The sequence below is a fragment of the Adiantum capillus-veneris genome, chromosome 5 (assembly GCF_014529385.1).
Source record: "Adiantum capillus-veneris isolate H3 chromosome 5, ASM1452938v2, whole genome shotgun sequence".
Taxonomy (NCBI): Eukaryota; Viridiplantae; Streptophyta; class Polypodiopsida; order Polypodiales; family Pteridaceae; genus Adiantum; species Adiantum capillus-veneris.
The window spans coordinates 153,769,877-153,797,011 of record NC_140935.1 but is presented as its reverse complement, the minus strand read 5'-3'; the positions used below and the strand labels follow the sequence as shown (position 1 = coordinate 153,797,011).

Sequence of the window (27,135 nt, the reverse complement as noted above, 5' to 3'; positions counted from 1 at the left end):
CCTCGATTGCTGCAGCAAATTTTTGAGATAGCTTGCCTCTCCAGTTCCAAGCTTCTTTAGAAGAAAGCTTCATTAGAAACGAGAGGTCTTTAAAGCCAAACTTTAATCTAAGAATTATGGAGTGCCTTGAGTATTTCAACTTCTTGAACACCATCTTCCTGACCTTCTGTTGCATATGCTTGGCATATCTGGGATCCTTTGAATACTCCAAAAAGTGGTCCAAAGATTATTGACCTCTGCTTTCCTTTCTGTTGTCACAATCCAGGCCTACAGAGGCATGTTCCTCTTGTGTGTGATTTCCACCTGTGTGCTTCCTCATCTACTTCCTCTTCCTTATTGATTTCCACTCAATCGTGTTGCGGAACTGACCTGATGCGCTCTACACTGCTGACTTCAGTTCTTCAGCGTCCGTACGCTGCTGCCACATAATCACTGTGTCCAGACAGAGGGCTATCATGTCAGCACAGCTCCATACAGTTTATCCATCCTGTACTGGGCTGCCATGTCGTCATTCAGCCGTTGGGCAGGCTGCTACATCACCAATTTTGTAAAATGACTAGCCTCTCAATTTGAAAAAAAAAAAGAAAAAAAGAAAGAGTCACCATTCTGTTATATCTAAATTTATTTAGGTGATCTCTTGCATGGTTGACTTTGCAGGTGCATCCATACAATATCATGGGTAATCATTATCATTTCCAAATGTGATAGGGTTAGTTAAATTCAACCCCAATTTGGTTAACTGAAAAGGTTCATGGAATGGCCACAACAGGTCCTTCGTAATAGGGAATACTACATCCAAAGAGAGAAGAGGGAAAGAGATTTATGAGCGGCGGGGGGGAGGGGGGGGGGGGGGGTGGGAGAGAGAGAGAGAGCAATAACAGGACTTTCAGACACAACCCAAATAAAACTTTGGACACCTTCAGCTTTATAATCACCCAAATAATTGTCTGCCAACTACAAGTGTCATAAATAAAGACCTTAGAAAGGCTCAACTCTGTCAGAGCACTCTTCGATAAATTAAACTGGTGCGTGTATTATCTGGAGCAAAATAGGTGCTTTGAAGCCTAGTAACTTCACCTCCAGCAGAAAACCACCAGCTGGGTCCACAAAGATGCAGTACCACGTGACACTCTTACCAGAATTATTTCCTTCCTTACATGTCTCTGCACTGAAGAGCCATCAGCTAGTGGTATATTTTTGTGATAATGAGCTCGTCAGGCTGAATTGGATGGCAAACTCATGATATCTGATGTTGACAATTCAATCGTTCACGACCTCAGAACCTGGTTCAGATCCAATATAGAGTTCAGCTAGTTATAGCGGAACAAAAACTACACATATATTTGTTACCACATAAAACTTCAAAGACGAAATAAAATGTAATGATAATACTTGACATACAGAGACAAAGACTAATTATATAATATATATACCTAGATGAATCCAAGATCAGCCCAGATTCACCCTTAAAGGAAAGTGCAAGGTATAGACCCAAGGTAGTCACCCATAAGACAATATAACCATCAGCTTCATCATGCATAGTATTGACTAAATACCATGACATCCCCACTAACGTCATCAGTGCCCAATAGTGGGTGTAGAACTAGGTACTCCCAAACACTAACACAGCACACACGCACACACACTTGAGCTTATATTAACACAAAGTCCAGCGTACTGAGTTTCTGTCAAGACTCCGGAGATCAAGGGCAGACTCGGACATAATGGAACCTAGCACTAAAAGAAGCATCAAATCGGAAAAATTAGCACAAAAATGAGGTATTTGATAGGGCATACGCACCACAAAATATAGAAAGTATTAGCACAATATCAATTGGTCATAACTCAGAACCAAAAAGGTGATAACTAACACTGGCCTTGTAACTTAACATGAATCAATGAGCGAGTGACAAGTGTGTGCCACGAGCTAATGCCCTTCTTAAACATTTCATCAAAATCGGGAAAGAAAAATGCTTGCCCTTATTAGCTTTGTCATGTGGCACTAATCGACAAGCCTAATCCTATGGTCTACAATTGCTCCCAAGAGTGCAAGTAGTCCCCTAAGGCCTTATGTAGGGAAAAACGACAAAACAACTTGACAGGTCAAGACTTGCCATAATTACTTAAACTGACAGAGACAAGCACGCTCAAACCAATATCTTTAGGACAAACATTAAAAACAACCTGAGGTTGGTCAGAGGAGAAGTTTCGAAAGCCTTCTCCCTAGGGTCTTAGGTTCAACCTTTTGTTGTTTTGTTTCAGGAGGCGGGATGGATGGTGCAGGTTCAATCAAGACTTGTGCAGTCTCAATTAACTTTTCACACATTTCCAACCTTTGTCGTTCTACTTCACGATGTGGATAGGTCAACATTCTTTTGATTAGGCTTCAATCTGGCCTTGTAGGCGTTCAATAAAGCAGGACTTTATCAACCAACATTGATCCTTTGATCATAGAGGGTCTGTCTAGTTCTACTGATGAAGCTTCTTTTTCCTTGTGTTGTTTTAGTTGTTCTTGAGCTTGAGAAAGCTCTATTCGCACAGCTGATACACAAACTCTAAAAATTTAAGTAGCTTAACAGCCTGAACTTTGTATGCATTCTTTGGAACTCCATATACACTTTTTAAGGGGGCATGATACTACATAAGGATTTAAGAGAGTTATGATCATCCGCTATAGTGGATGGGTTTACCATGTCCAGATGGTTCCTTATAATTGCAATGCTTGTCAAATCTAACCTTATTGTCGAATTGGTACCTAATACCAATAGAATGCCCTTGGACAAAGAACTAGGAAATGTACTTACTAGTGGAGCATCCTTTTAACCCCTTGCGGTACTTTTTTTATTATCTGAGAGTTGAGTTACAATTGTCGGTGTAAGCCCACTTGCCAACTCTGAGAATCCTCTGGCGCCGCCCTAAGCTACATATTTATAGGCATGTGGTCTCTAAGAGCAACTGCTCACTAACAGCTTTCCAAGTGCTAAAAGCACTGCAAATTGCACGAAACTCAATAGCTTTCATAATTGGTCGCCAAAAGCTTTCAAAAAGTCAATGCCTTAAATAACCGACGTCCCAAAGGTTGTTACAAGCTTGGACACCAAGCGAGAAGTTGATAGCAGCACACGAACAGAAACTGCAAAATCATTGAACTTGAATATATATATAGAGAAATGAAATGAAATGAAATGAAATGTTATATTAACGTCTTCAAAAGGCCATAATGACCTATGAGACCCGAAAGTTACAAAGTGGTGGATCTGATACAAAGTCAAAGTAACAAAATAGCCTAACAACAGTACAAAAACAAAGATATATACGATGGGGTCCTAAGTTGGTTGATGTGAGCCAAGCAACAAACTAAGCAAAAAATGGGCGGCTTGTTGGGATAGCTGAATCACAAGAGATCTATCATCGGTCGTTGGCGAATCTCATCAATTTCCTCCATGGTTAGTAGTCTGACCGGGCGTCGTGCATGCCTGGCCAGCGTGCTCCGAATTTTCTGTCGTAGCCTCCGTCGATGCTGTGTAGTTCAGACGGATCACGGATTACCCGGAACGCGGAACGAGAACGGCGACGGGATCCCCGCAGAACGGGGGAACGGCTAGGGGTCTGGAACGGGAACGGCACGGAACGGGAGGTATAAGAAGCACCCAAATAGTGCACTTTTTAGCTCCTTGTGTTTAAATACAAGGAGTATTAGAGTGCTTTGACTCTAATACTCACAAAAAACTCGTTTTGAAGACCATTCAACCTTGCTATGACTAGATGATGAATGAGAGAGAGAGAGAGAGAGAGAGTGAGAGGGAGAGATTTGAGAGAGTGAGAGGGAGAGGGAGAGATTTGAGAGAGTGGGAGGGAGAGGAAGAGAGCTTGAAGGCTTGAAGCCTTGAGCCTTGAGAGAGTGAGTCTTGAGAGGGTCTGATCTTGAGAGTGTGAGAGGGAGAGAGCTTGAGCCTTAAGGATTAGCTTGTGGAGAGAAAGGGGGAGGGGGGTGCATTTTATGAGTCCTTGAGGCCTTGCACACCTCAAAAAGAAGCCCAAACATTTACTTCAACTTTTTCGATTTTTTGCCAAATTTGTTTGTAGCCGTTGGCCTTTCCAGGGGCATTCTGGAACGTTCCGAGGCGTTCTGGAACGTTCCGAGGCGGCCGTTCCGGTTTGCACTGGCCACCCGGAACGTCAGACGTTCCGGGACGTTTCGGAACGTTCGGGAAGGGAACTGCCCCCCGGAACGCCGGAACGGGGGCGTTCCCCGGTAACTCTGGCCTGGATTTCCCCAATTCAATCGCTCGGTCAATCAGTGTGCCTCTGGTGTGAGACGAGGGGGAGCTTTGCTGTGGGAGTGGTTGTTGCGGCTGTCCCGTGTCTACTCTGAAAAAGTAGACACTCTGATGATCCGTCTGATACTCTGAAAAAGTCTGTGATCCGTCTTTGAGACTGGCTAGCCTCTCCATTCATCCGGCTATCTCTGTGTCTGCGCAGCTCGAGCAAGAACAAACCCAGACATCTCTGATCTTCGTATCCCATGACTCTTGAGAGTGGTCCAAAACCCTCTCTGAACAAGCAGTGGAATCGGCCTCGTATCTCGTAGTAGACGGGGCAGTGGCATGTATAGTGTAGCTCGGTCTCGAGTTCCATGTTACACAAGGGGCAAGTCCTGTCTTCTGTTGGTACTCCGCTGTATCTCCCAGTTTCAATCCGCAACTGGTGAGAGGATGTGCGTAATTGGCCAATAGCACATCATATCCCATGAGACAAGTGGGTATCCATGTATTTGGGTCTCGTCACAAAACCATCTTCCGTAAGCTGGAGAAGGTGGTCTCTGTAGAAAGCCATCTTCGTGCCCAATTCCTGTGCTGGTTGTATCCATGTCCTCCTGGTGTCTAGTTGGGTCAAGTCTAGCTTGGTGATCTCTGACTGTGTAAGAGTGAGAGATGGTGCATCCAATGAGTAATGGAATGGTGGCAGCCTGTCGATGTTGAACCCATGTGCCTGAAACCATGATGTCATCTCCCCATACCAGCATGTTGTATCTCCTTATATGGCTAACTGTCGAGAGGATTCAAGTGCTATGCGAGCATATCTGTTTCTAGGAAGTTCCCATGTGCGGTTTATGAAGGAGACTGATCTGGTGAGCGCCTCCACCACTAGTGGGGGGGCCGCTAGCTCTGCTCGGATAATGGCTCGCGGTACTGATGCCTTGGCTCTAATGAGCCGCGAGATCATAGAAACGAGAGGTTTCTCCATGTTCCCCCAACCGTCTGTGCGACCCGGCCTCCCGTGGTGGTCCAGTGAAGGTCCCCATATCTCGGTTCCATAAAGCAATGCTGAAGCCACCAAGGTGTCAGAGAGCCGGAGCTTCGTCCGGGGCTCCTGAAACTGAACCTGCGAACACATCCTTTCCAATCTACCCAATGCTGCGTGGGCTCTAGTAAGTCTGGTCTCAGCTGCTCTTCTGAGTGAGAATGCAGGTCCGCTAAAAACCACTCCAAGGTAAGTGTAAGCGTCTGTGTACTCCTCAGTCTCCTGGCCGTATGTGAATGTAGGTGCTGACCTCCTGATCCACTGTGGGGTGGTATTAAACACCATAACCTTGGTTTTACCCAGGTTGACAGACAAACCACTTTCGTGGGCAAACGTATGCAAAGCATCCAATTGACGTTGCATTCCCTCTGGGGATTCGGAGATCAACACTATGTCATCAGCATATAACAAAAGTGGAATCCATATTCCTGCCAACTGAGCACCTTTATCTCCATCGGTGTCAATGTAGTCAGAAATCTCATCCACATACATACCGAAAAGAGTAGGGGAGAGAGGGCAGCCCTGCTTCACCCCAATAGTGGAGTGAACCGGTGTAGAAAGTCCCTCCGGGGTGCGTATATGCCCTACTACTGATCTGTACAATGCCATGGTCCCCCAAATGAGTTCTGTGGGTACCCCCATTTCCTGTAGTCTGCGCATCAGTCTAGCTCTGGGTACTGTGTCGAAAGCTTTGCGGAAGTCCACAAAGCTACAATAGATCCGTCTCCCATGAGATCTACCTTCCTCGATGATGGCCCTGAGTGTCAGGATATGGTCAAGAGTAGAGAAGCCTCTCCTGAATCCTGCCTGCCCAGTTGCACGTATTCCCTCCCTCTCTGCCCATCTACTCAGCTGTTGCTCAAGAATGGATGCATACAATCGTGCCAGTGTGTGCCCAATCATAATAGTGCGATAATTCCCAGGCTCCATGGGGTCTCCTGATTTGAAGATAGGTACGATCGTAGATAGGCTCCAAGTGTCCGGTAGGCCCTCACACATGGCACGGTTAAACATAACTGCTAGAAGCTCTGCTAGTAGGTCTTTGGCATGCATGAAATGCTCAGCGACTAGGCCGTCATGATCATATGCTCTCCCAGTCTTCATCCTATCAATAGCTTTCTTCACCATCTCAGCGGTGAAAAGGACACATGCGTGTGGGCATGGATCAGGGGGGTCGGGGAGGGGCGGCTGTCCAAGTACTGTGTACAAAGATGATGCGTACTGACCCCAGGTCTTTGCGGAGGAAATAGCGGGGGGGGGGGGGACTGCTCATGAAAAAGCCGCCACGCCTCACACGAGTCCTGACTCAAGAATAGCTGATATAGATCCTGCTCGAGTCGAGCCAAAAAAGCCCTCTTCTTCCGCCGCACTAGGCGTCGGAAGTCAATCTATGACTGTCTGTGAGTGACGCCCCCCAACAGCACCTCCTTCTGAAGTCTGGCTCTAGTCTGGCGGCACTCCTCATCGTACCAATTGTTCTGAGGCATGCTCCCTGATCGGCGGCTCTGCTCAGGCTTGGTGTGTCGGTATGCTTCTGCTGCTGCCTCATGTAATGTTTGTGTTAGTATAGTAGTTAGCTCCTCCAGAGGTCTCGCCTCGGGTCCTCAGTGCATAGGCGTCTATAGATTCCGTCCATGTATACAGAATCCGTCTCCCGTGTGAATGTGTAGCGAGTGGGGGCCGCCACTCGTGGCCTGTGGTACACTGAACTGGAAGGAGATGGTCATCGACACCAGGGCATGATCCGCTGCCACCCCGACCGGTCTGGGCCCAACTGTGAGATCCTGGATACTAGAGATAAGATTCGGCTGTGCCATGACATAGTCCACAGTGCTGGCTCCGTGTCTGTGTGGGAAGCATGTAAAACCTCCCGCAGCAGGAAATCTCTGTAGGCCGTTCAAGATGGCCAATCCATGTGCAGTGCCCATGTCTATCAGGTGTCGCCCATACTCAGTATATTCCACATCGTGTGATAGTCTGGAAAGGCCCGTCTCTGCTACATCTAGCTCTCTTAGCATCTCCTCTGAAGTATCATCAAACACTGCCTGGTGATGGGCAGTCCTAGCATTGAAGTCCCCTAGGATGATAATGTCACCATCCCTAGAGAACTCCCATATGTCATCATCCAAAATAGAGAAAGGGGACTGTCCTCTGGGTGATGCATAGACTGATGTACTCGGGGGAAAGTAGCAAATAGCTAGATAGAGGTATCTGCATGTCTCTGCTTTCAGTCTCACCCACATGTACCTAGCTTGCTCGTCCCTGCGGGCTATGTGTATCAGTGGCTGCAGATCCTCTCTAAATAACACTGCCACTCCCCCCGAGCCCCGCCCTCTGTGTTCTGAGCGTGTCTCCTGTCTGTAGGCTGTCTCCCACCTGTATCCACTGATGTGTGGCATGGATTGCCCAGGGGCCGGCCTAGTGTGTCTCAAAGTAAAAGATGATGTCTCTTCCAGTAAAGCTATCCTCAAACGCTCCCACATCAAGACGCATAGATCCATTGCAGTTCCAGGCAGCTACTTTGAGTGTGGTCCCATAAGTCTCGCACCGTCATGTGGAGCGTCGCTCTAGTATTACCACTTTTCCGTCTCGGTAAAAAGCGATCTTGTCTTTTTCCCTTGCCGCTCTAATCTCTGGCATTACTTCCTGCATATGAGCGATCTGCGAGAGGGTGAGATCATCCCCGAGAAAGATGCCAATCTCTTTAAGAGTTGGTCTTTTTTTCAAGAAGGACTTCTTCGCTTCCATGGAGGGAAAACGGAGGATGAGTGCTCTTTCTTTTGAGGTTTCTCCACTGCTTCCATTTTTCTTTATGTTGCCCACTCTCCATGCCCTTGTGTGCGTCGGCTCATGAATCCCCATCAAGGCTGTGAGTTCTTTTACTTCTTAGTCCACATTGCCTTTGTCATTAAGACCGCAAATTCTCACATGTAAAGCGCGCACCCTTCTCCTCTGCTCCTCCTCAAGTGTCTGATTAATGATGTTGCTGGGTGTGGACATGGGCATTATCTCCTTGCCTTTCCCTTTCTTGGCCACCTTGATCCATTTCTCGGCTTCGTCCGCCTTTTGTTGAGTTTTGGTAACAACATCCACCCAAGAAGTCGTCATTTCTTTGTGCTGCTCTTCTCCCTCCTGGATGGCCCGTACTTGCTCCTTGATCGTGTTGATTTCTTCGATTACTGAGGGTTGCAGTTCGCCCTCTTCCAGTGTGTTTCTTGATCGTGCTTCGGCGAGATCTTTCTTGAGTGACACGATCTCTTCCTCTTGGGTCGTCACTCGGTCTTCCAGTGTGCTTATCTTGCTCTCTTGGATCAACACGCGTCCTTCGAGTATGTTTATTGTACCCCAGAGAGTGCGGTTCATCTTGGTAATGGTCTCCGTCATTTCCTCTTTGCATTTTTGAATAGCATTCTCCAGGGGGTCGGCTTTATCGTTCATCTTCGTCATGCTTGATCGCCGTCCGCAAGGAGGGGGTTAGATGTACGTGTGCACCCACATTAGCAGCGGGCGCGACAGTTGGGCAAGTGGGGGAGCCGCCCGCAAGAGAGAAGACGCGTGTACACCCACACTAGCGGCGAGTGGGGGAGCGTGAGGCGATACGACTAGAGAGGGGCATCGATAGTTACAGACGGGAGAGAGAGAGGGGGGGGAGGGTAATGGTAGAGAGAATGGGGGAGGGGGGGCGGTTTTTTTTTTTTTTTTTTTTACTTCCTACGCGTAGGAGAAGGGGGGAGAGGGACATCCTACGTGTTAAAAATTTTGTTGGGGGGGGGGGGGGTGGGTTTGAAACCCTACGCGTAGAGGAAGGGGGAGGGACATCCTACGCGTAGCATGTGGGGAGGGGGGGGGGGGGGGGGGGGGGTTTGAAACCCTACGCGTAGAGGAAGGGGGAGGGACATCCTACGCGTAGCATGTGGGGAGGGGGCGCGGGCCTGCAGAGGCAGTGCGAGGGGAGGCGGCACAACGGCTCAACAGGCGGGCGAAGCAGTGCACGGGCAGGTGCAGGCGGGGATAGCGGGGCTGCAGGTGGGCACAGCAACGTGCGAGCAGGGGCATAGAGCACGGCAGCAAGCAGGGCGAGGGGGCAGCAGGGCGCGGGCGGCAGCAGGCGCAGGCGGACAGGGGGGGGCAGCAGCAGGCGCAGGCCAAGGGGAGAGAGAGAGAGAGAGAGAGAGAGGAGAGAGAGAGAGAGAGAGAGAGAGAGAGAGAGAGAGATGGCATGGTAGAGTTATGAGCCAAGACGCACTGGCCCCAAAGACCGGCGCCCCTTTCGGTATTTCTCTATTATTGCTCTTCACAAAGTACAACTCTCGAGGGTCCAACTCTCTCCAAGACTTTGCATCCCGATGCTCTCCAGAATGAGGCCCCAAGGGTCCTTATAAACAATACAAGGGATGCCCAAACGGATCAGCTCTAAAAGCACTTACACCCAAAAGCATCTGGTATCAAAAGCTTGCGTAAAACTTGCCCAACTGCAACCAACGTAAAACATGGAATTCCATAAACCTGTCACGTCAGCACAGTCAGCACAATTTACGGAAATCTTACCCAAAGTTCAAGCTTTTGATATTAAGGTTTAAGGCATGAGGCGCTTGCTTTTGGCACCAAATGCTTTTAGACTACTGCTTTTCATGTACTGCTTTTGAGTTTGGGCCAAGGCCCTTTAAATTTGTAAATAAGGATCTCTTCCGGCATTCTAAGGAGTGGAGAAGTAGAGGAGAATGTCAAAGGTGGCAACGGAAGATGCAATGAAGACAAGAACTAGCCCGTGATCCGATAGGCACCTCAATTCCGATCTAGAACACCTGCAATGCCAAACGCTTCAACAAGGCACACCTATGGAGAAAGAGGTAGAAAGAGACAAGACATCTGAGAATGAGAGAGAGAGAGAGAGAGAGAGAGAGAGACCCGCCTGTAGGGCGGTAGACTTTGGCTTTCACCCGAAATTCTTTACTTTAGACACACACACAGAGCACTTTGCAAAAGGAACCTGCGACGGGAATTAACACTTATGCACAAACACGTCTCGGGAAGCTAGAATGCTCCGAGCAGACGCCGACAACCTGTAGGCCCCAAAATTGGCGCCCCTTTCGGTATTTCTTTATACTTTAACAGAGGGAATAAAACCTGTGATTTCCTACGAGCTGTCCTGCATAATCCGAGCTGAAATCCACCTATTCTCACCCGATTTCGGCAACATAACTATACTAGGACACTTCACAGACAGTATCTCCACGCAATAGATGACTTTCCCGACGCATACGGACACTTTGCAAAACTTGGCGAGAATCTGCAGCACGCTGAATCCTCTGTTTCTGCCCCGAAAATGCGCCGGATCACCTCTACAGTGGTCCCCTCACGTCCCCGGACCTCCTAGGGATATTAGGGACCGTTTAGGGCCGAAACCCTAAACCTGCAAAAATACTGAAATATTCGACTTTTAATCATCAATTAGCTCTTTCAAGAAAATTGGGTAAATCAAAAAAAAAACTGGATTTCATCAAGTGAGACGGACTGGCCTTTTAGTTTTCCATCAAGTACAATCTCTTCGGCCTTTTCATTCGACAAGATGGCTTTCCTTGCCCTATAATCGACCACAGCACTATTCTTGTGGAACCAAGGGATTCCTTGGAGGACGTCACACCGTTCCAAAGGCATGATGTAAAAGTCCTCGTGCCCTAAATACCCTTGACAATGCAAACGTAGTTTGCCAATAACAGGTGTAATGGCAACATCCGTCTGCGTGCCGCTAGAACAGCCTCGGCTTGTGGCCCCATTTTTTTGGGCGTAGTTCCAAATGGAGCTGTTAATTTCGGTTGAAGCGGGCCTTGGCTTCTCCATCAAAGAAGATGAGGGCTTCCTCGTCTCACATTTTGCCCCATGCTCTGCAAAGTTTGGTACTTGGCCGACGGTCCCCACAAAATCTGTTACCAATCCTACTTTCGTCTTTGCTTTTCTTCTGCGTTTGGGTGTTGCTCTGTGACTCTCTGGCTTATCTTCTGATGGTCCTTTGGTTCATCTTCTTTTCAAGAGTTCTGTCCAGCTCTTTTTGCGAATACAGATTCTGCTTTTTTGTGCTCGTCTGCCCATTCAGCTTTCCTCTGACTTGAGAGGAGAATCAATGGCCTCACGCCATCTTGAGTAAATCTCATCAATCGGGTAATTCTTCAGGTATTTCGCAAATCTCGGGTCTCTAAAGTACTTGATCAAACTTTTTCACACATGTATCAACCTGCAATTGACGCTTGTAATCCGCTCTGACAAACTTTTTCTGCCGAAAATTCGCCCAAATCATCATTCTTTTCTTTAGTTCCCGCGTCGAATTTCAACTTTCTTTGCCTGTCCACCGAGAGGTGTTATCTCTGTCAGATTCTCTGCGAAAACCCACATGTACTCTTGGGTTCTTTATGGCTTATGCCATTTAAGACAAAGCGATGAAGACAGGAGCATGCCCGATGCACGATGAAGGGTGGGAGTGGCTAATGTAAGAGACTTGGGCACCCCAAGTCCAAAATCTGGCACAACACCACACAAGAACGCTTCACAAACTTTATCACAACTCAAAATACAGTCGACATGCCCCGGCATAGTCCCGTGCCCAGAGGTATTAGCCCCAAAATCTGGTACCCCTTTCGGTATTTATTTTTATATTAATGCTCGAGCAAAGTTACGAAGTTCGAGGGTCCTCTCTGCTTACTTGCTCGTCAGCAGACTGAGCGGAAGAGTGGCCCTAAATTCATATTTATAAGCCCCTGATCTTCAAAATCAAAAGCAATTACATGAAAAGCTGCAAACTCAAAAGCTATTGGCCCAAAAAGCTATCAGCGTGAATCACAGAAATCCGTACAACTTGCCACATGGCACAGCCAGCGCAAAACGTGGGATGTCCGTATTGCTACCACGTCAGCTTGTCAACGCAATTTACAGGGCTTCCGTACGTCATCAGTTGCCACGTTATCAGTTTGTGATATACCCCCCACTAGAAAGAATTGTAATCGCCCTCAATTACGCTTGCAAAATCAGACATAAGCCATAAACAAGTTCAATACACCCTCGACTCTAAGTACCGACGCACTAGACGACACAAATACGACAATCACTGAACATTCACATCACATTCAAATCATCACATAAAATCCATCCAAATCTAGGACCATGATTCGTGGCAACGTGTTTAGTGATCGCATCTAGATCCACGCCAAACCTCATTGATGTTGAATTAACTAATTCTTATTGCAATCATATCCATAGATTCTCAAGACCGAAATGCTATTGTCATTTCGTCTTTCAATTCTGCACTCAAACACAATCACATGAGTGAGTACTCAAAAATCAGATTCATTTCCAGGAATTCCAGTTCACAAATCATACTTAGTTCATACTGAACACAGTGTTTCAATCATTCAGCCTAGTCATCTCATCCGTTCAGAAGTCTTGATGCACCTAGATCCCTGTGTAGCCATCTCATCCCTCGGGAACTCTTGATGCGCTCACCACAGTATCTAGTCATCTCATTCATCATTGATCATTTCATCATCAACATTCAAAATTCATGATTCTTATCTTGAATCGTGCTCGGGTTCATTCTTGAGCCGTCATTGCATTCATATGCAAATTCGTCACCTGTTATCTGTACACAAATAACAAGATCTTCAAAAAAAAAAAAAAATTCACATAAATCAGAGTCATCTTCGGGAAATCCTATTTCAAAGTGCTTCATTCATAAAGTCATAAAGCAAAATATTATCAGCATATCAATATTCCTTTTAGTTTTCTATCCAGCTGTTCTGGAGCGAGTATCTTCTCGCCCAATTCTATTTCAATCTGTCGGTCGTTCTCATTCTTGTGCCTTTTTGGGGCACCGCGTAGATATATGTCCTTGTTCCCCACAATTAAAGCACTTCCCCGTTTTGAGGTATTCGTCTTTCTGTTCCTCTGTCAGTCGGAGACGTGCATCTTTCTTTCCTCTTCTTTTGTCATCATTTGTCGAAAGTTGATCTGTTGGATAAGTAAAGTTACCCGAATGCATAGCAAACCCTTGCTTAGCATGTCCCATCAGTTGCTGTATTGACTCAGATTTCTGTAATAAGCAGTAATCTTGTATCCTTTTGGGAAGTCCACAGCAAAATTGCTCGATTTGCTGCTTAAAACTGATCTTTTTAAAAGATGAGGCACGTAGAAAAACATCCCAAACTCTCTCGCAATAAGTATCCAAAGTATCTGCCTTGGCCATCTAAAGATGATTCCAGGCGGTAATCACGTCAACTTCGTACTCTTGAGTGAGCCACGAGGAAATAAAAAGTCTCTTGAACTTTAGTCACTTTGTTGGTGCTTCTTTTTGTAACAGAAGAGTGGACCACCATGTACGTGCATTTCCTTTCAAATAGATGCTGCCCTCCTGATCTTGGAGTGCTCTTAGTAGTGCCTCCAAAAAAAGCTATGTCAAACTCTTGAATAAGAGCGATGGCTTTGTGAGCATCCGAAAGCCTGGAAAGGTATCAAATTTTAGTGCTTGTCCACCCTCCTTAAATTCTTTGGTCTTCTTGCTCTTATCCTCGAGAAAGCCGTATTGGTTGGCTGCTTCCTCTTCGAATAAAACATCTGGTCATCAGAGTCCGACCACTTAGAAGAGGATGAATCCTCCTCAGAACTGTCAGAAAATTTCCAAGATCTTTGGTGGGATCTGCTTTTCTTAGCCTTCTTCTTGTTCTTTCCATGTCTCTAGTTTTTCCATCGTTTCTTGCCCCTCATCACTAGAATCAAAAGAGGAAGAGCTGCCGGAACTATCCTAAGAGGAAGAGTACGAATTGGACACCCTCGAAGCGTACACGTGTCACGTGCACCTCTAACCCTATGTGTACGTGGACAAGTTGTTCCTACTTCTAGGGTTTAACAAGACTAGGAAGTGTTTTGGCACCTTTGTGAGCCCCGTGCATGTCCAGGCACTTAAGAGTAGCTGTATACCCTCTGATTGAACAACCTAGGACCATTAGTTGATATCAGTAGCCATTACCCAGCATGAGCATTTACCACCGCAAGAACCCAGTTCCTGACAACGCGAGGGAACCACCTCTTATTGGCATTTTTATTAATTAGTGACTTTATCACTTATTAATTAAATTGTCCAGAATCGTGAGGGACTAAAGAAGGGTTGCTCGACCCATCCTCTTGCAGCAGCCCAGGGCGCTAGAGAAGGGTAGAAGAACCGGGAGAGCTCAGGTGCACAGAAGCCAAGTTGTGCTGCAGTCAGCCTTCCGGCGTTTTCAGCCCACATCCATCAGTGTTTTCAGATTAGCCATAAGCCTCGTGAGCACCCGCACCACCGGTTGCAGATCCTCGCCAGATTTGCCTACACGACCCAGATCAGCCTGGCATTTTCAGTTTTCAGCCATTACAGCTAGCGTTTTTGCATTTCAGCCCTTGCACGACTCAGCGTTGCAGATCAGCCCCACAGTACCGCCACAGTAGCAGATCCACCACAGCTTACTTAGCATTTTCAGATTTCAGCCTTGACCACGTCGTCGTCGTTGACATCGTCATCATCATCGTCGTCGTCGTCAACATAGGCGTCATCAAGTACCACAACATCTAGAAGCATTGAACCAAACTTTGTGCAATCTAAAGCAAATACCTCTCTAGCAATAGAGAGGGGGGCCCTTGGAGGGGGGATTGGGACCCCATCTGGTGTCATCTCTTCTCTCTCTCTCTCTAGCACTCTCTTGCACTCTCACTCACACTTTGCATTCCACTCTCGTGTTTGGTCATTGCACATTCTCTCCTAAAGTCAAGGAACAACACGTTTCTTGGCTTTTTGTGCATTTGCAAAAGAAGACTGTCGACCCAAATAACCAAGGTAATTCGTTCCCTTGTTGTGCCTCTTTGAATGCTTCGTGGTCTTAGATATTTGGTTGACTCGTTGTTAAATCACATCATCAGATTCATCTTTAGTCTACATCCACGAGGCAGGTGGTTTCTTCAATGCGGACTTTAATGGTGAATTGATGGCCGCACGCCATCAATTCACGATGGCCGCACGCCATCGGGAATGCATCTCATCAATTAGGTGCCGGTGAAATCGGCCCGTGGGGCGGTAGGCGTTGGCTTTCACCCGAAATTCTTTACTTTAGACACACAGAGAGTACTTTGCAAAGGTAACCTGTGACGGGGATTAACACCTAAGTACACACACGGCTCGGAAGCTAGAATGCTCCAAGCAGACGCCGACAACCTGTAGGCCCCAAAATTGGCGCCCCTTTCGGTATTTGTTTATACTTTGAGAGGGTAAATTACAAAGTAGAGTCTTGGGAATCCTTTACTAGTATCCAGCTAGATACCACTTGTTTTGGCCAAATTTCTGCAGCATAACAGCCCCAAAACTTGCGCGAAACCAATTCCCCTGCTGGAACTCGCTTCCACTGACATACCCTCTTCCCCTAGCTGTCCTTTGCCAGTGGGGCACTATTCCCAATGGTTCTTGCATCCGTATGGCTGAAAAATAGTCAATTTACAACGCATACACAGCACTGAAAATGCACCTGTACGGTGAGGTTATGACCCTCACCAGTGCCTGCTTTGGAGTAGCAGTTAGCTACCCCTATTCCTGCTCAAGGAGGCTCTTGCCTCAGCATAAAAGCATGAACCCACACAACTGTACATCAATCAAATGAAGAGCCCTCTTGTGGGGCATCACATAACTGCACGTAGGGGAGAGAGAGAGAGAGAGCAGTGTGTAGCGTGCAGGGCATCACTCCTAGCACCACACTGTACATGGGAGGAAAGAAAGCACTCCATAACTCTTAACTTGTGACAAGTTCTCAATGAAGCATCTCCCCAACATTAATCAAGCGCTCCCTCTGCTGCCCTTGACCTGTAATTCATCTGTGAACAAATAGATGCAAAAAGGGAAAGATTTCCATGGCTGCCAAAACCTGCGTATCGCTGAAAACGCAACAAAACAGCCCTGTAAACACGCATCTGATGCCTTCCAATGCTGAAAATGAGCTCCTTGGACCTAGATCAAGTCATGGAAAGCTCAAAAATGGAGAGAAATGGCTGAAAATCAGAGTTATCAGCCTCCAAAACTGCTCCAAAAAGTCAGTTACGAGCTCTGTTCTCCCAAACTTGGTAAACTGACCAAAAAGTGCCCCTTGGCACTCATACATGCAATTTCCCCGCATTAGGCTTCCTGCTTAAAAATCTCTCAACTGGTGCATCAGTTGACTTTGCAGCATAATAATAAAATGTTCCCCTCGTCATACCGAAGGTAATGACGCGAACACATTTCACGGCCCAAAATAGCAGTTCCCTAATTTTTAGGAGATGCTTCCATTGGGCTCCCATTGGTCATCTGACCATCTATCCTCATTGGGACCACATCCAAAAGTGCAATGTGGCCCAACTGTCGGATACTTTCTGTTGGTGATCCCACCTTGACTTTATGCCTTTATTAAGTTCACTTCCTAGTATCCACCAACTTGCTAAGTGCGACGGGGGGACCTACATGATCTTGAATTGAGCTTAGACATCCTTTTACTTTACGAGTTCCAGTGCCGATCAACTTTCCGTCTGCCGGTGAAACTACCGTTCACATTCGCCATACAATGTCCGACCATTTGCAACTTCAAAAAGAGGATCTCAAAAATTAAACAAAAATCATTGGAAAGAAACCAACAACTAAGGTTAGCAGTTGCCACGTCCTCGTGACATAGTTAACAACTGCCACGTCCTCGTGACAACCGGCTCGAAAATTTTGCGTATTGGGGATCCTTCGAATACTGGAGCATCTGCTTCGCACAAGCATCAACCTGCTGTTGACGTCGCATCTCCATTCGTTCATACTCCGTAGGCCGTGGAGGCCCGTACTCTTCTTCTAATTGCCCATTTGAATTTCTCGTACTTTCACACAATCCGGAATTGACGGGTGGATTTGTCTGATTCTTGCGGGATTCGTCACTTGAATCCATGTGTGTTTCCGTAAAAAGGATCAAATTTCCTGGTGGAAGGAAAATCGATTGAGCTCTAATACCACTGTAACAGACTTGGGCACCCCAAGTCGAAAAGTTGGCACGACACACAAGAGACACTTCACAAACTTTATCACAACTTAAAAAGAGTCGACACGGCCCCGATGTACTTCAGTGCCCAGAGGTATTGGCCCCAAAATCTGGCGCCCCTTTCGGTATTTATTTTTATATTAATGCTTGAGCAAACTTACAAAGTTCGAGGGTCCTCTCTGCTCAGTTGCTCGTCAGCAGACTACGTGGAAGAGTGGCCCTTGGCCTTCAAAATCAAAAGCAACTACATGAAAAGCTGCAAACTCAAAAGCTACTGGCCCAAAATGCTGCCGACGTGAATCCCGAAAATCCGTACAGCCTGCCACGTGGCACAGCCACCGCAAAACGCGGGATGTCCGTACTGCTGCCACGTCAAAATGTCAATGCAATTTGCGGGGCTTCCATAGGGCTCTACCACGTCATCAATTTGTGACAGCTAATAAGTCCGGGGTCGAGACACGAAGATTCTTTCAAAAAAAACTGCACGAGCTACAAAAAGGATCGGATCCTCTGTAGAAAAAGAATTTTTCTAAGCTCTAATACCACTATAACAAGCTTGGACACTCCAAGCGAGAAATCAATAGCAACACGCAAACAGAAACTTCAAAATCGTTGAACTTTAATAGAGAGAGAGAGAGAGAGAGAGACGAATCGGAGCGCAAAACAGAGAATTACAGCTTGCTGTAAATTTTTTGTAGGTTTAGGGTTTTGGCTAGTTTTGATGCCTATAGATCCCAGAAGCTTCGCGGAAGCTAGGGAATCACCGAACATGTGTTTTGGTGCATATTGGAGGCCAAAAACAGAGAATTCAGCGTGCTGTAAGTTCTCGCCACGTTTTGTAAAGTGCTCTATAGTGCGTGGAAAGTCATTGTTTACTTGTGATTTTGTCCGTGGAGATTCCTACTGTGGTTATGCTGCCAAAATTGGGTTAGAGTACGGGAATTTCAGCCGATAAAAGTGGGACAACTTGTAGAAGTTTACAGGTTTTTGTCAAGTGCAATAAGAATAAAGACATACCGAAAGGGGCGCCAACCTTTGGGGCCAACGCCGTGTCATTGTCTACTTGGAAGCACTCTAGTTGCCAAGCCATGGTTTGAAGTGTTAAATTCCAGTTCACAGGTTTATTCGTGAAATTCCTCTGTGTCGAAAAGTTTAACAGTTTAAAGATCATGTGAGAGCTAAAGTCTACCGCCCTACAGGTCGGTGTCATGGTTCCGTTGCCGAGACAGAATCACTTTTTCCTTAAAGAGTGAGCCTTGCTTGGTTTCGACAAAGACACAAAGCACAAGAACTTGGAATTACACTATGGACTGTATACAGACTCGGGAGAGCACACATATACCCACTGTTGTAACTTGCTTTCTTAAAATCTTCATCAAAAACTGTCCTTTGTACTTGTGCTGTAGAGAACATATGTAGCAGGCTTGGACACTCCAAGCGAGAAATCCATAGCAACACACGAACAAAAACTTCAAATCATTGAGCCTTTATATATATATATATATATATATATAGAGAGAGAGAGAGAGAGTCAACACGGCACAGTGAAGTTCCACGCCTAGGAGTATTGGCCCCAAAGACAAGCGCCCCTTTCGATATTTCTTTATCATTAATCATCGCAAAGTACAACTCCCGAGGGACCTCTACTCTCAGACTCTACGTCCAGATACTCTCCAGAGTGAGGCCCCCAAGGCTCTTATAAACAGTACAAGGGATGCCCCAAAAGCAATCACATGAAAATTTGCACTCGAAAAGCATTTGGTCCCATGGCGCCAAAAGCTACAACGTGAATCGCCGAAATCCATACAGGTGCCACGTCAACAGTCAGCATGATTTGCATGTTGTCCATACAGTGCTGCCACGTCAGCAGTCAGCGCGCAAATTGCCAGCCACGTAAGCATCCTTCGCAACCTTTATTTTTACCATCTTTGTCCCCTAGGCCCATCGGACGGAACCCCCATAAGTTGGACCACGAGATTCTATCGCGACATAGCAAAGATTCACTTCAAAACAGTTTACAATTCACACTTGAGTCGACACGGCCCAGCGTATCTCCAATACCTCTTCAATTTCTCTTTCCAAGTCTGAAAGGCAGTCAGCTCTATGGGTCCCCACGAGAAAGGGACTCCTTTTTGTGTCAAGATATGCAAAGGGAAAGCAACCTCTGCAAATTTCCTAATGAACCGCAGGTAGTAAGAACATAAGCCCAAAAGCTTCTTACTTCATGAACATTCTTCAAATCGGGCCAATTACGTATAGTCTCAATCTTGGCCGGGTCCATCTGTACTCTTGCTCGTATATTTCGTTCGTACTCTCGAGTCAGCCAAGAAGAATTAAAGAGCCTTTTGAATTTCAACCATTTAACTGGAGCTTCCTACCTCTGAAGAAAAGTGGACCACCATGATCGAGCATTTCCCTTTAGAGAAGGCTATGTCAAATTGCTGAATGAAGACCAAAGCCCTTGGAGCATCTCGGAACCAAGAAAAGGATTCAAATTGAATCGATTGTCCACCTTCTTTAAATTCTTTTGTTTTCTTGCTCTTGGCTTTGAGGAAGTCATATTGGTTGGCTCTGTAGAAGTGCTTCTTTTCAAGAGTGCTTGTCCATGTCTTTCTGCGAGTACAGGATCCGCTTTTCTGAACTCATTTGTCTTTTCGGCTTTCCTCCCTACCTGAGAGGAGAAGCAATGGCCACACGCCATCTCGAATAAATCTTATCAATCAGGTGTTTTGCCCATCTAGGGTCCTTGGAGTACTTAATCAATCTATTCACAGATACGCCAATCTGCAGTTGACGTTTGTACTCCTTTCTAGCAAGCTTGTCCGAAAAAAATATGCCCAAATCTTCATTCTTTCTTCAGTTCCCGTGCCGGATTTTCAACTTTTCTTTGCCTTCCCATTGAGAGGTGTCATCTCTGGCAAATTCTTCACGAGAACCCATGTGTAATATGGGATTCTTTACGGATTTATGCCCTGTAAGACAGAGCGATGAAGACGGGAGCACGCCCGATGCGCAATGTATGAAGGGTGGGAGTGGCTAATAAGTCTAGGGGCCGGACATGAAGATTCTTTTCCAAAAGCTGTGTGCGATGTAAAAAAAAGAATTGGATCCTCCGTAGAAGAAGAATCTTTATGTGCTCTGATACCACTGTAGCAAACTTGGACACCCCAAGTCAAGATTCTACCGCGACACAATAGAGATTCACTTCAAAACACTTCACAATTCACACTTGAGTCGACACGGCCCAGCGTAATTCCGTGCCAAGAGGTATTGGCCCCAAAGACTGGCGCCCCTTTCGGTATTCCTTTTTGTATTAATCTGTGTTCAAAGTACAAGAGAGTGGGTAGATGCTCGAGCTCAGACTCTGCTGAGGGCCTGCCCACTTCTTTATTGGTACAAGGGATGCCCAAAAGCAGAGCCCCAAAATCAAAAGCTTAAAAGCTTTTAAAAATAAAGTAATTTATCCCAAAAGCTGCTAATTCAGCCACAGTAGAATTCAACGAGCACAAAAGCAAGGAATTCCGTACAGTTGTCCGTACGTCTGCCACGTCAGCATGTCAGCGGATTTTGCGCCACATATTCCGAGATTTCCGTACGGATGCCACGTCAACCTGTCGACGCATATTACGAGGATCCGTACTGTCTGCCACGTGTCATGTCCGGGGTCTACTGCCACGTCACCCATTTGTGACACTTGACCGGGTGGTCATGCCACGTCATCATTTTGTGACATACCCCCCTCTTGAAAGAATTGTGATCGCCCTCGATATGCCTACAAAATCAGACATAAGCCACAAACAAGTTCAGTATAGACATCGACTCCAAGTATCGACACACTAGACGACACAAATCCAGCACTTGCACAAAGACGATAGTCATTGAACATCCACATCACATTCAAATCAAATGACATAAAATCCATCGAGATCTCGGACCATGATCTCTCGGCAACGTGTTTAGCAATTGCATCTAGATCCAGACCGGACATCACTAATGTCGGATTGACTAATTCTTATTGCTATCATGTCCATAGAATCTCAAGACCGAAATGCTGCCGTAATTTCGTCTCTCAAACCTGCACTCAGACAAAGTCACATGAGAGAGCAGACATAAATTAGATTCATTTTAGGGAATTTCCATTTCAAAGTACTTCTTTCATAAAGTCATATAGCAGAATATTGTCAGCCTGTCATTATCCTTGAAATCCAAAGGAAAATCAGTAAATTTATTCCATCTAAGTAGCCTGTGACAAAGGAGCAGAGTGACTCCCCTCTTATGAAGTCCCGTCTGCACCAGATTCAACCATGCTGATCTGCGGGATCTCTCGCAATAGTCAAAGCTAGACCAAAAGCCTCAAGGTAAAGTTCCAGTATCCAGTATTCAACCATGCTGATCTGCGGGATCTCTCGCAATAGTCAAAGCTAGACCAAAAGCCTCAAGGTAAAGTTCCAGTATCCAAGGAGTATCTGCTAGGTCCTCCTCCTCCATCCACTTCACATCCAATGCCAGAGAGTTCTTGACTAAGTAAGAATTGCCGTTCACTTTACCTTTCATTTTCCTTTCCTCGTGAGCTAGTATCTGTTCCAGAACGAGAACGTCCTCGCTCTCTTCCATTTCAAGTTGGTCCTTACGCTCAATGTCGACTGGCACCTCACTCTTGAAAGGTTTCAATAGACTCACATGAAAAGTATTGTGAATCTTCCAAGTATCTGGCAACTTTAGTACGAAGGATACATCATTTATCTTCTTTGAATCTGGAAAGGGCCATAGTATCGCATTCTTAGCTTTGGAAAAAAAGCCGCTCTTTTCCCTTTCATTTCCTTAGGCGTGCCTTCTCAAACCGTAACACCCAATCATCTTCCTTCAATTGCAAGTCGCATCGATTCTTGTCCTCTGCCTTCTTATGCCGTGCCAGAGACTTCTCAAGAGCCTCGTGCACCTTGGCAAAGGCTATCCAGATCTAGATTATACTAATCTGCTTCAAAAATCTTATCATGGGTGTAGGAAATTCTATAACCTACCAGCTGATTCCCTTTTTCCTTTCTTTCCTTGCCCCCTGGCACACCAATCTCAATCATCGGAACCCTGTGACGTACTATCATCTGATTCTCCAAAATCCTGTGATGAGCTCTCATCAGGTTCTCTGATTCATTCTTTTCACTGGCAGCCTCTTGCCCTGTTGTCACATTGTCACAAAGTGATGACGTGGCGGATAGTAGAAACCCTAATTTCTGCCAAAAACCCTAAAATTCCTGCAAACCCTAATTTCTGCCAAAAACCCTAATTTCCGGAAATCGCAGAGGCTAAAAATAAATAAATAAAAAAAAAAGGGAAAATGATGAGCGACGCGAATTTTGCTTTTTTTTTTTATAAAAAAAGAAAAGACTCTCTAAAGAGAGAGGACTACTGCTTTTGATTTTAAAAGCTTTTGGGGCTCTGCTTTTGGGCATCCCTTGTAACTTTAAATTAGTGGTGAGGGCCTCACTTCTCAGAGCATCTGGACGCAGAGTCTGAGAGTGAAACCCTAACTGCTCTCTTGTACTTTGATGATTGATTAATACAAAAAGAAATACCGAAAGTGGCGCCAGTCTTTGGGGCCAATATATCTAGGCACGGAACTCCGCCGGGCCAGTGCAAATCTATTGTGATCTGTGAATTGTTTTGAAGTGGTTATTTGGTGCTGTCGCGGTTGATTCTTAGCTTGGAGTGTCCAAGTCTGTTACAGTGGTATCAGAGCACGGCCGATTTTTCTTCTACGGGAAATCCGATCCCCGAATTTTTTTTCCCGCGGCACCTATGGCTTCAGGCAATGATCAGTCGACTCCCTCTGCATCTGGAGATGCGGGCAGGGATCACAACGAAGATTCCGGCACGGAGTATGGCCCGCCTAGGCCTACTCCAACGGAGCAGCAAGAGATGGAGCGTCGAAAATTGATTGATGATGCAACAAAGATGATGCTCAATTTTGCCAAAGACGCGAAGATGGCAAAATATATGAACCAGACCTCTTTGGAAGAGGTACAGACAGAGTGGCAGAGAACCACAACACCACTCCCAAAACCCGCTCTCAAGAAGTCTTCTGTCTCCAAGAAATATACGGAGAAGGAACTAGAGAACGTGGTTGATGCACGGATTGCTCAGCTTTTCGACGTGCAAAAGAAGGACAAAAAGCAGAAGAAAGGCACTGACTTCCCGGGATATTTAAGTCGTCGATCGACATTCGACAAGGCAAAGAAACTGAAGAAGCGCGTCAAGTTTGAAGGCCTACCCAGTTCTTCTTCTTCTGACAGTTCTTCTAGCTCTTCAGACTCGAGCGAAGAAGACAGGAAAAGCAAAAAGCGAAGCAAGACACAACGCTTCGGAAAGGGCAAGAAAAAGGCAAGGAAGTCTAAGTCTCGCCCAGTGAGTGACACTTTTACAGAGAACTCGTCTATGGACAGTTCAGACTCTGACAATGGGAACTTTTATGCGAACAAGAAGAATCTTTACAAAGCCAACCAGTATGACTTTCTTGAAGATAAAAGCAAGAAAGTCCGAGAGTTTAAGGAAGGTGGCCAAGCACTTAAGTCTGATACTTTTTCGGGATACTCCGATGCTTCGAAGGCTTTGTCTTTTATACAGCAGTTTGACATCGCTTTCGCGGGAGGACGCTATTCAGAGCACTCCAAGATTCGGAGAGCTGCCTCTTATTTTAAGGAGAATGCTTGCACTTGGTGGTCCACGCTTATATTAAGCAAGACTGTGCCAGTTACATGGCTGAAATTCAAGAGGCTTTTTATTTCTTCTTGGTTGACTCAAGAGTTTGAGCGAGATATACGAGCTGCTTGGAACCATCTTCGGATGACCAAGAGCGATACAGTGAATTCTTACTGTGAAAGATTCTGGAACTCTTTTCTACCTGCCTCTTCATTCAAGAAGATCTCGTTCAGAGAACAGATTGAGCGGTTTACATTGGGTCTACCTACAGAGATCCGAGACCACTGCTTGGAACAAAAGTCAGCTTCTATTCAGGAGTTGATGAGTCATGCGAAGCGGGGCTTTGCAATTCACTCTGGCAGTCTGACCTACCCCACAGATGAGGTCACGACACAACGAACCGGACAGACTTCTGGGAATGAAAGTAGAAAAAGAAAGAGCAACCCAGAGAAAAAGGATGCACGACCCAAGCTTACTCCTGAGGAGAGAGCTCGCTTCATCAGAGAGGGGAAGTGCTTTGGATACGGGGAACATGGACATATCTCCGCGAAGTGCCCTCATAAGGCACAGAAAGAACAGAATGATAAAGACGACGACAAGCCTGAGAGTTCGAGAGCAGCTGAGGAATGTGGCAGAAAAGGCAGATAGAAAAGTAGAACTGGTACCACATGGCGTGGGACCTGCACCAAATCTAATGAATGAAAGTACAAACTTTGCCGCTTTTGGGACAAAGTGAAGGATCAGGAAGCTCTTTTGAAGGAGCCAAGGCCAACTTCTTTTCACTTCGAATTTGCGGCTCGATTTGGAAATTACGCCCGACAGACTGACACCACAGGCGGAAGTAGTTCGACTGGCACCCGGATAAGATGTTTCCATTACACCGAGCATTGGCAAACTTCGTTTGCAATGACAAGGGTGTTCAGGGCACGCGAGTGACGTTCTACTCAGGATCCCTTGGTACCACAAGAACTACGCCGTGGTTGACTACCGGGCCGAGAAAGTGACTTTGATAAATGAAGGGCTTAAAGATTGTACTTGATGAACTTCAGTTTCTTACTCATTCTTTGGGAGAGAACTGAACGCTGGATAAAGGTTGAATATGTTTTGACTTGATCAAAAGAACGCCAAGATTTTTCTCCACACTCATGCCGATTGCTTTTCAGAGGGCCTGAAGATCAAACCATTGATCTGATACCTGGAAGCACGCCACCGAATCGGCCACCTAACCGTGTGAGCCGAGTACAGAATGAAAAGATTATGAACCCAGTGAAAGACCTCTTGGAAAAGGGTCTTGTCCAGCCTAGTACTTCACCGTATTGCTCTCCAGTGTTGTTGGTTTTGAAGAAAGACGGATCTTCGAGAATGTGCATCGATTATAGCACTCTCAACGAAATCACCATCAAGAACAGATTTCCGATTCCTAGGATCGATGATATACTCGACAGGTTACAGGGATCCTCGTGCTTTAGCAGGATTGACTTGAAGAGTGGATATCATCAGATCAGGATAGTGCCGGGAGACGTCTACAAGACAGCTTTTCGGGCGACTTTTGGGTTATTTGAGTTTTTGGTAAGCCTTTTGGCTTAACCAATGCTCCTGCGACATTTAACCGGATAATGGACACGATTTTTCGAGAGTACAGGCTATTTGTTGACACTTTCTTTGACGACATCATTGTTTTCTCCAAGAATGAGGCAGAACACAGAGATCATTCGCTTCAGGCATTACGAGATCACACGTTAGTGATTAATGCAAAGAAAAGTGAATTTTTCCTACCAGAGATACACTTTTTGGGACACATTGTGTCAGCAGAGCAGGAGTGCAAATGGACCCGGCCAAGATAGAGACTATCCGTGATTGGCCCGATTTGAGGAATATCCATGAAGTTAGAAGCTTCTTGGGACTATGTTCATACTACAAGCGGTTCATACGAAAGTTTACAGAGGTTGCTTCCGCTTTGCATACCTTGACACAGAAAGGAGTACCTTTTTCGTGGGGACCCACAGAGGTGACTGCCTTTCGGACATTGAAAGAGAAATTGACAACGGGACCTATTTTGACTTTGCCGGACTTGCAGAAGTCATTTGAAGTATATTGTGATGCTTGTGGTCGTAGTCTGGGTGCGGGCTTGATGCAAGAAGGTCATGTCATAGCTTACAAGAGCCGTTTGTTCTCTAGGCCGGAGATGACAGCACAGATCTATGAGAAAGAGCTTTTGGCGGTTATCCATGCTCTTACTCAGTGGCGGCATTACCTACTCGGAGCGGATTTTACTGTCTTTACAGACCATCAAAGTTTGCGCTACTTCTTGTCACACGAACAGCTTTCGGAAAAGCAGATGCGGTGGGCGAACATCTTGTCACAGTTCCACTTCCAAATTGTCCATGTGCAGGGACAGAAGAATGTGGTGGCAGATGCTTTGTCTAGAAAACCGTTGGTTCTGGCTATTTCCGCGATACATCATAGGAGCTTCAAGGATATGGTTGATCAGTATGCCACAGATACAGATTTTGCAGATATTTTCACAGGGATACGGGATGGGGAGACAGTAGCGGGATACTCCCTTCGGGAAGGCTACTTGATGAGAAAGACTATGTTGTGTGTTACACAGCCGTTGAGGGATAAGGTTATGACTGAATGCCACTGTCCACCTTTTACGGGTCACCGCGGCATTGCTACCACCATGAAAGGGGTAGAGAGATACTTCTTTTGGCCGTGACTCAAGAAGGATGTGGAAGAGTTTGTGCGCAGTTGCTTGGTATGCTAGAAGTCAAGTTTGACAGGCATAAGGCACAGGGATTGTTACAGCCTTTACCCATACCCACCCACCCTTGGGAAAGTATTGCAATGGATTTCATTTTTGATCTCCCAAGAACACAAAATGATCACTATGATTTCCCGATTACATGTCACGTCTGAGACGATTGTCTCCGACACAGACCCCAGATTTAAGAGTTTGTTTTGGAAGGCAATTTGGGAGAACATTGGCACGCGGTTGCAGTTCTCGTCATCGTTCCACTTGCAGACTGACGGGCAATTTGAGATTGCCAATTCAGTGATTTTAGATTTATTGAAGTCTTGT

The 27,135-nt window shown here is 46.0% G+C and overlaps 1 protein-coding gene across 3 annotated transcripts in view; it reads right to left on the bottom strand.

Annotated features, from left to right (window-relative positions):
- Positions 1-884: 884 nt before the first annotated feature.
- Positions 885-27,135, bottom strand: part of LOC147458329 (Low-density receptor-like protein) — a 97,158-nt gene continuing 70,907 nt past the window's right edge. For all 3 annotated transcript variants that reach the window (XM_086512990.1, XM_086512991.1, XM_086512992.1), the window contains one exon: positions 885-1,283. In XM_086512990.1, coding sequence (XP_086369116.1) covers positions 1,261-1,283 — 23 coding nt within the window. In that variant the 3' untranslated portion in view covers positions 885-1,260. The remainder of the gene's footprint in view (positions 1,284-27,135) is intronic.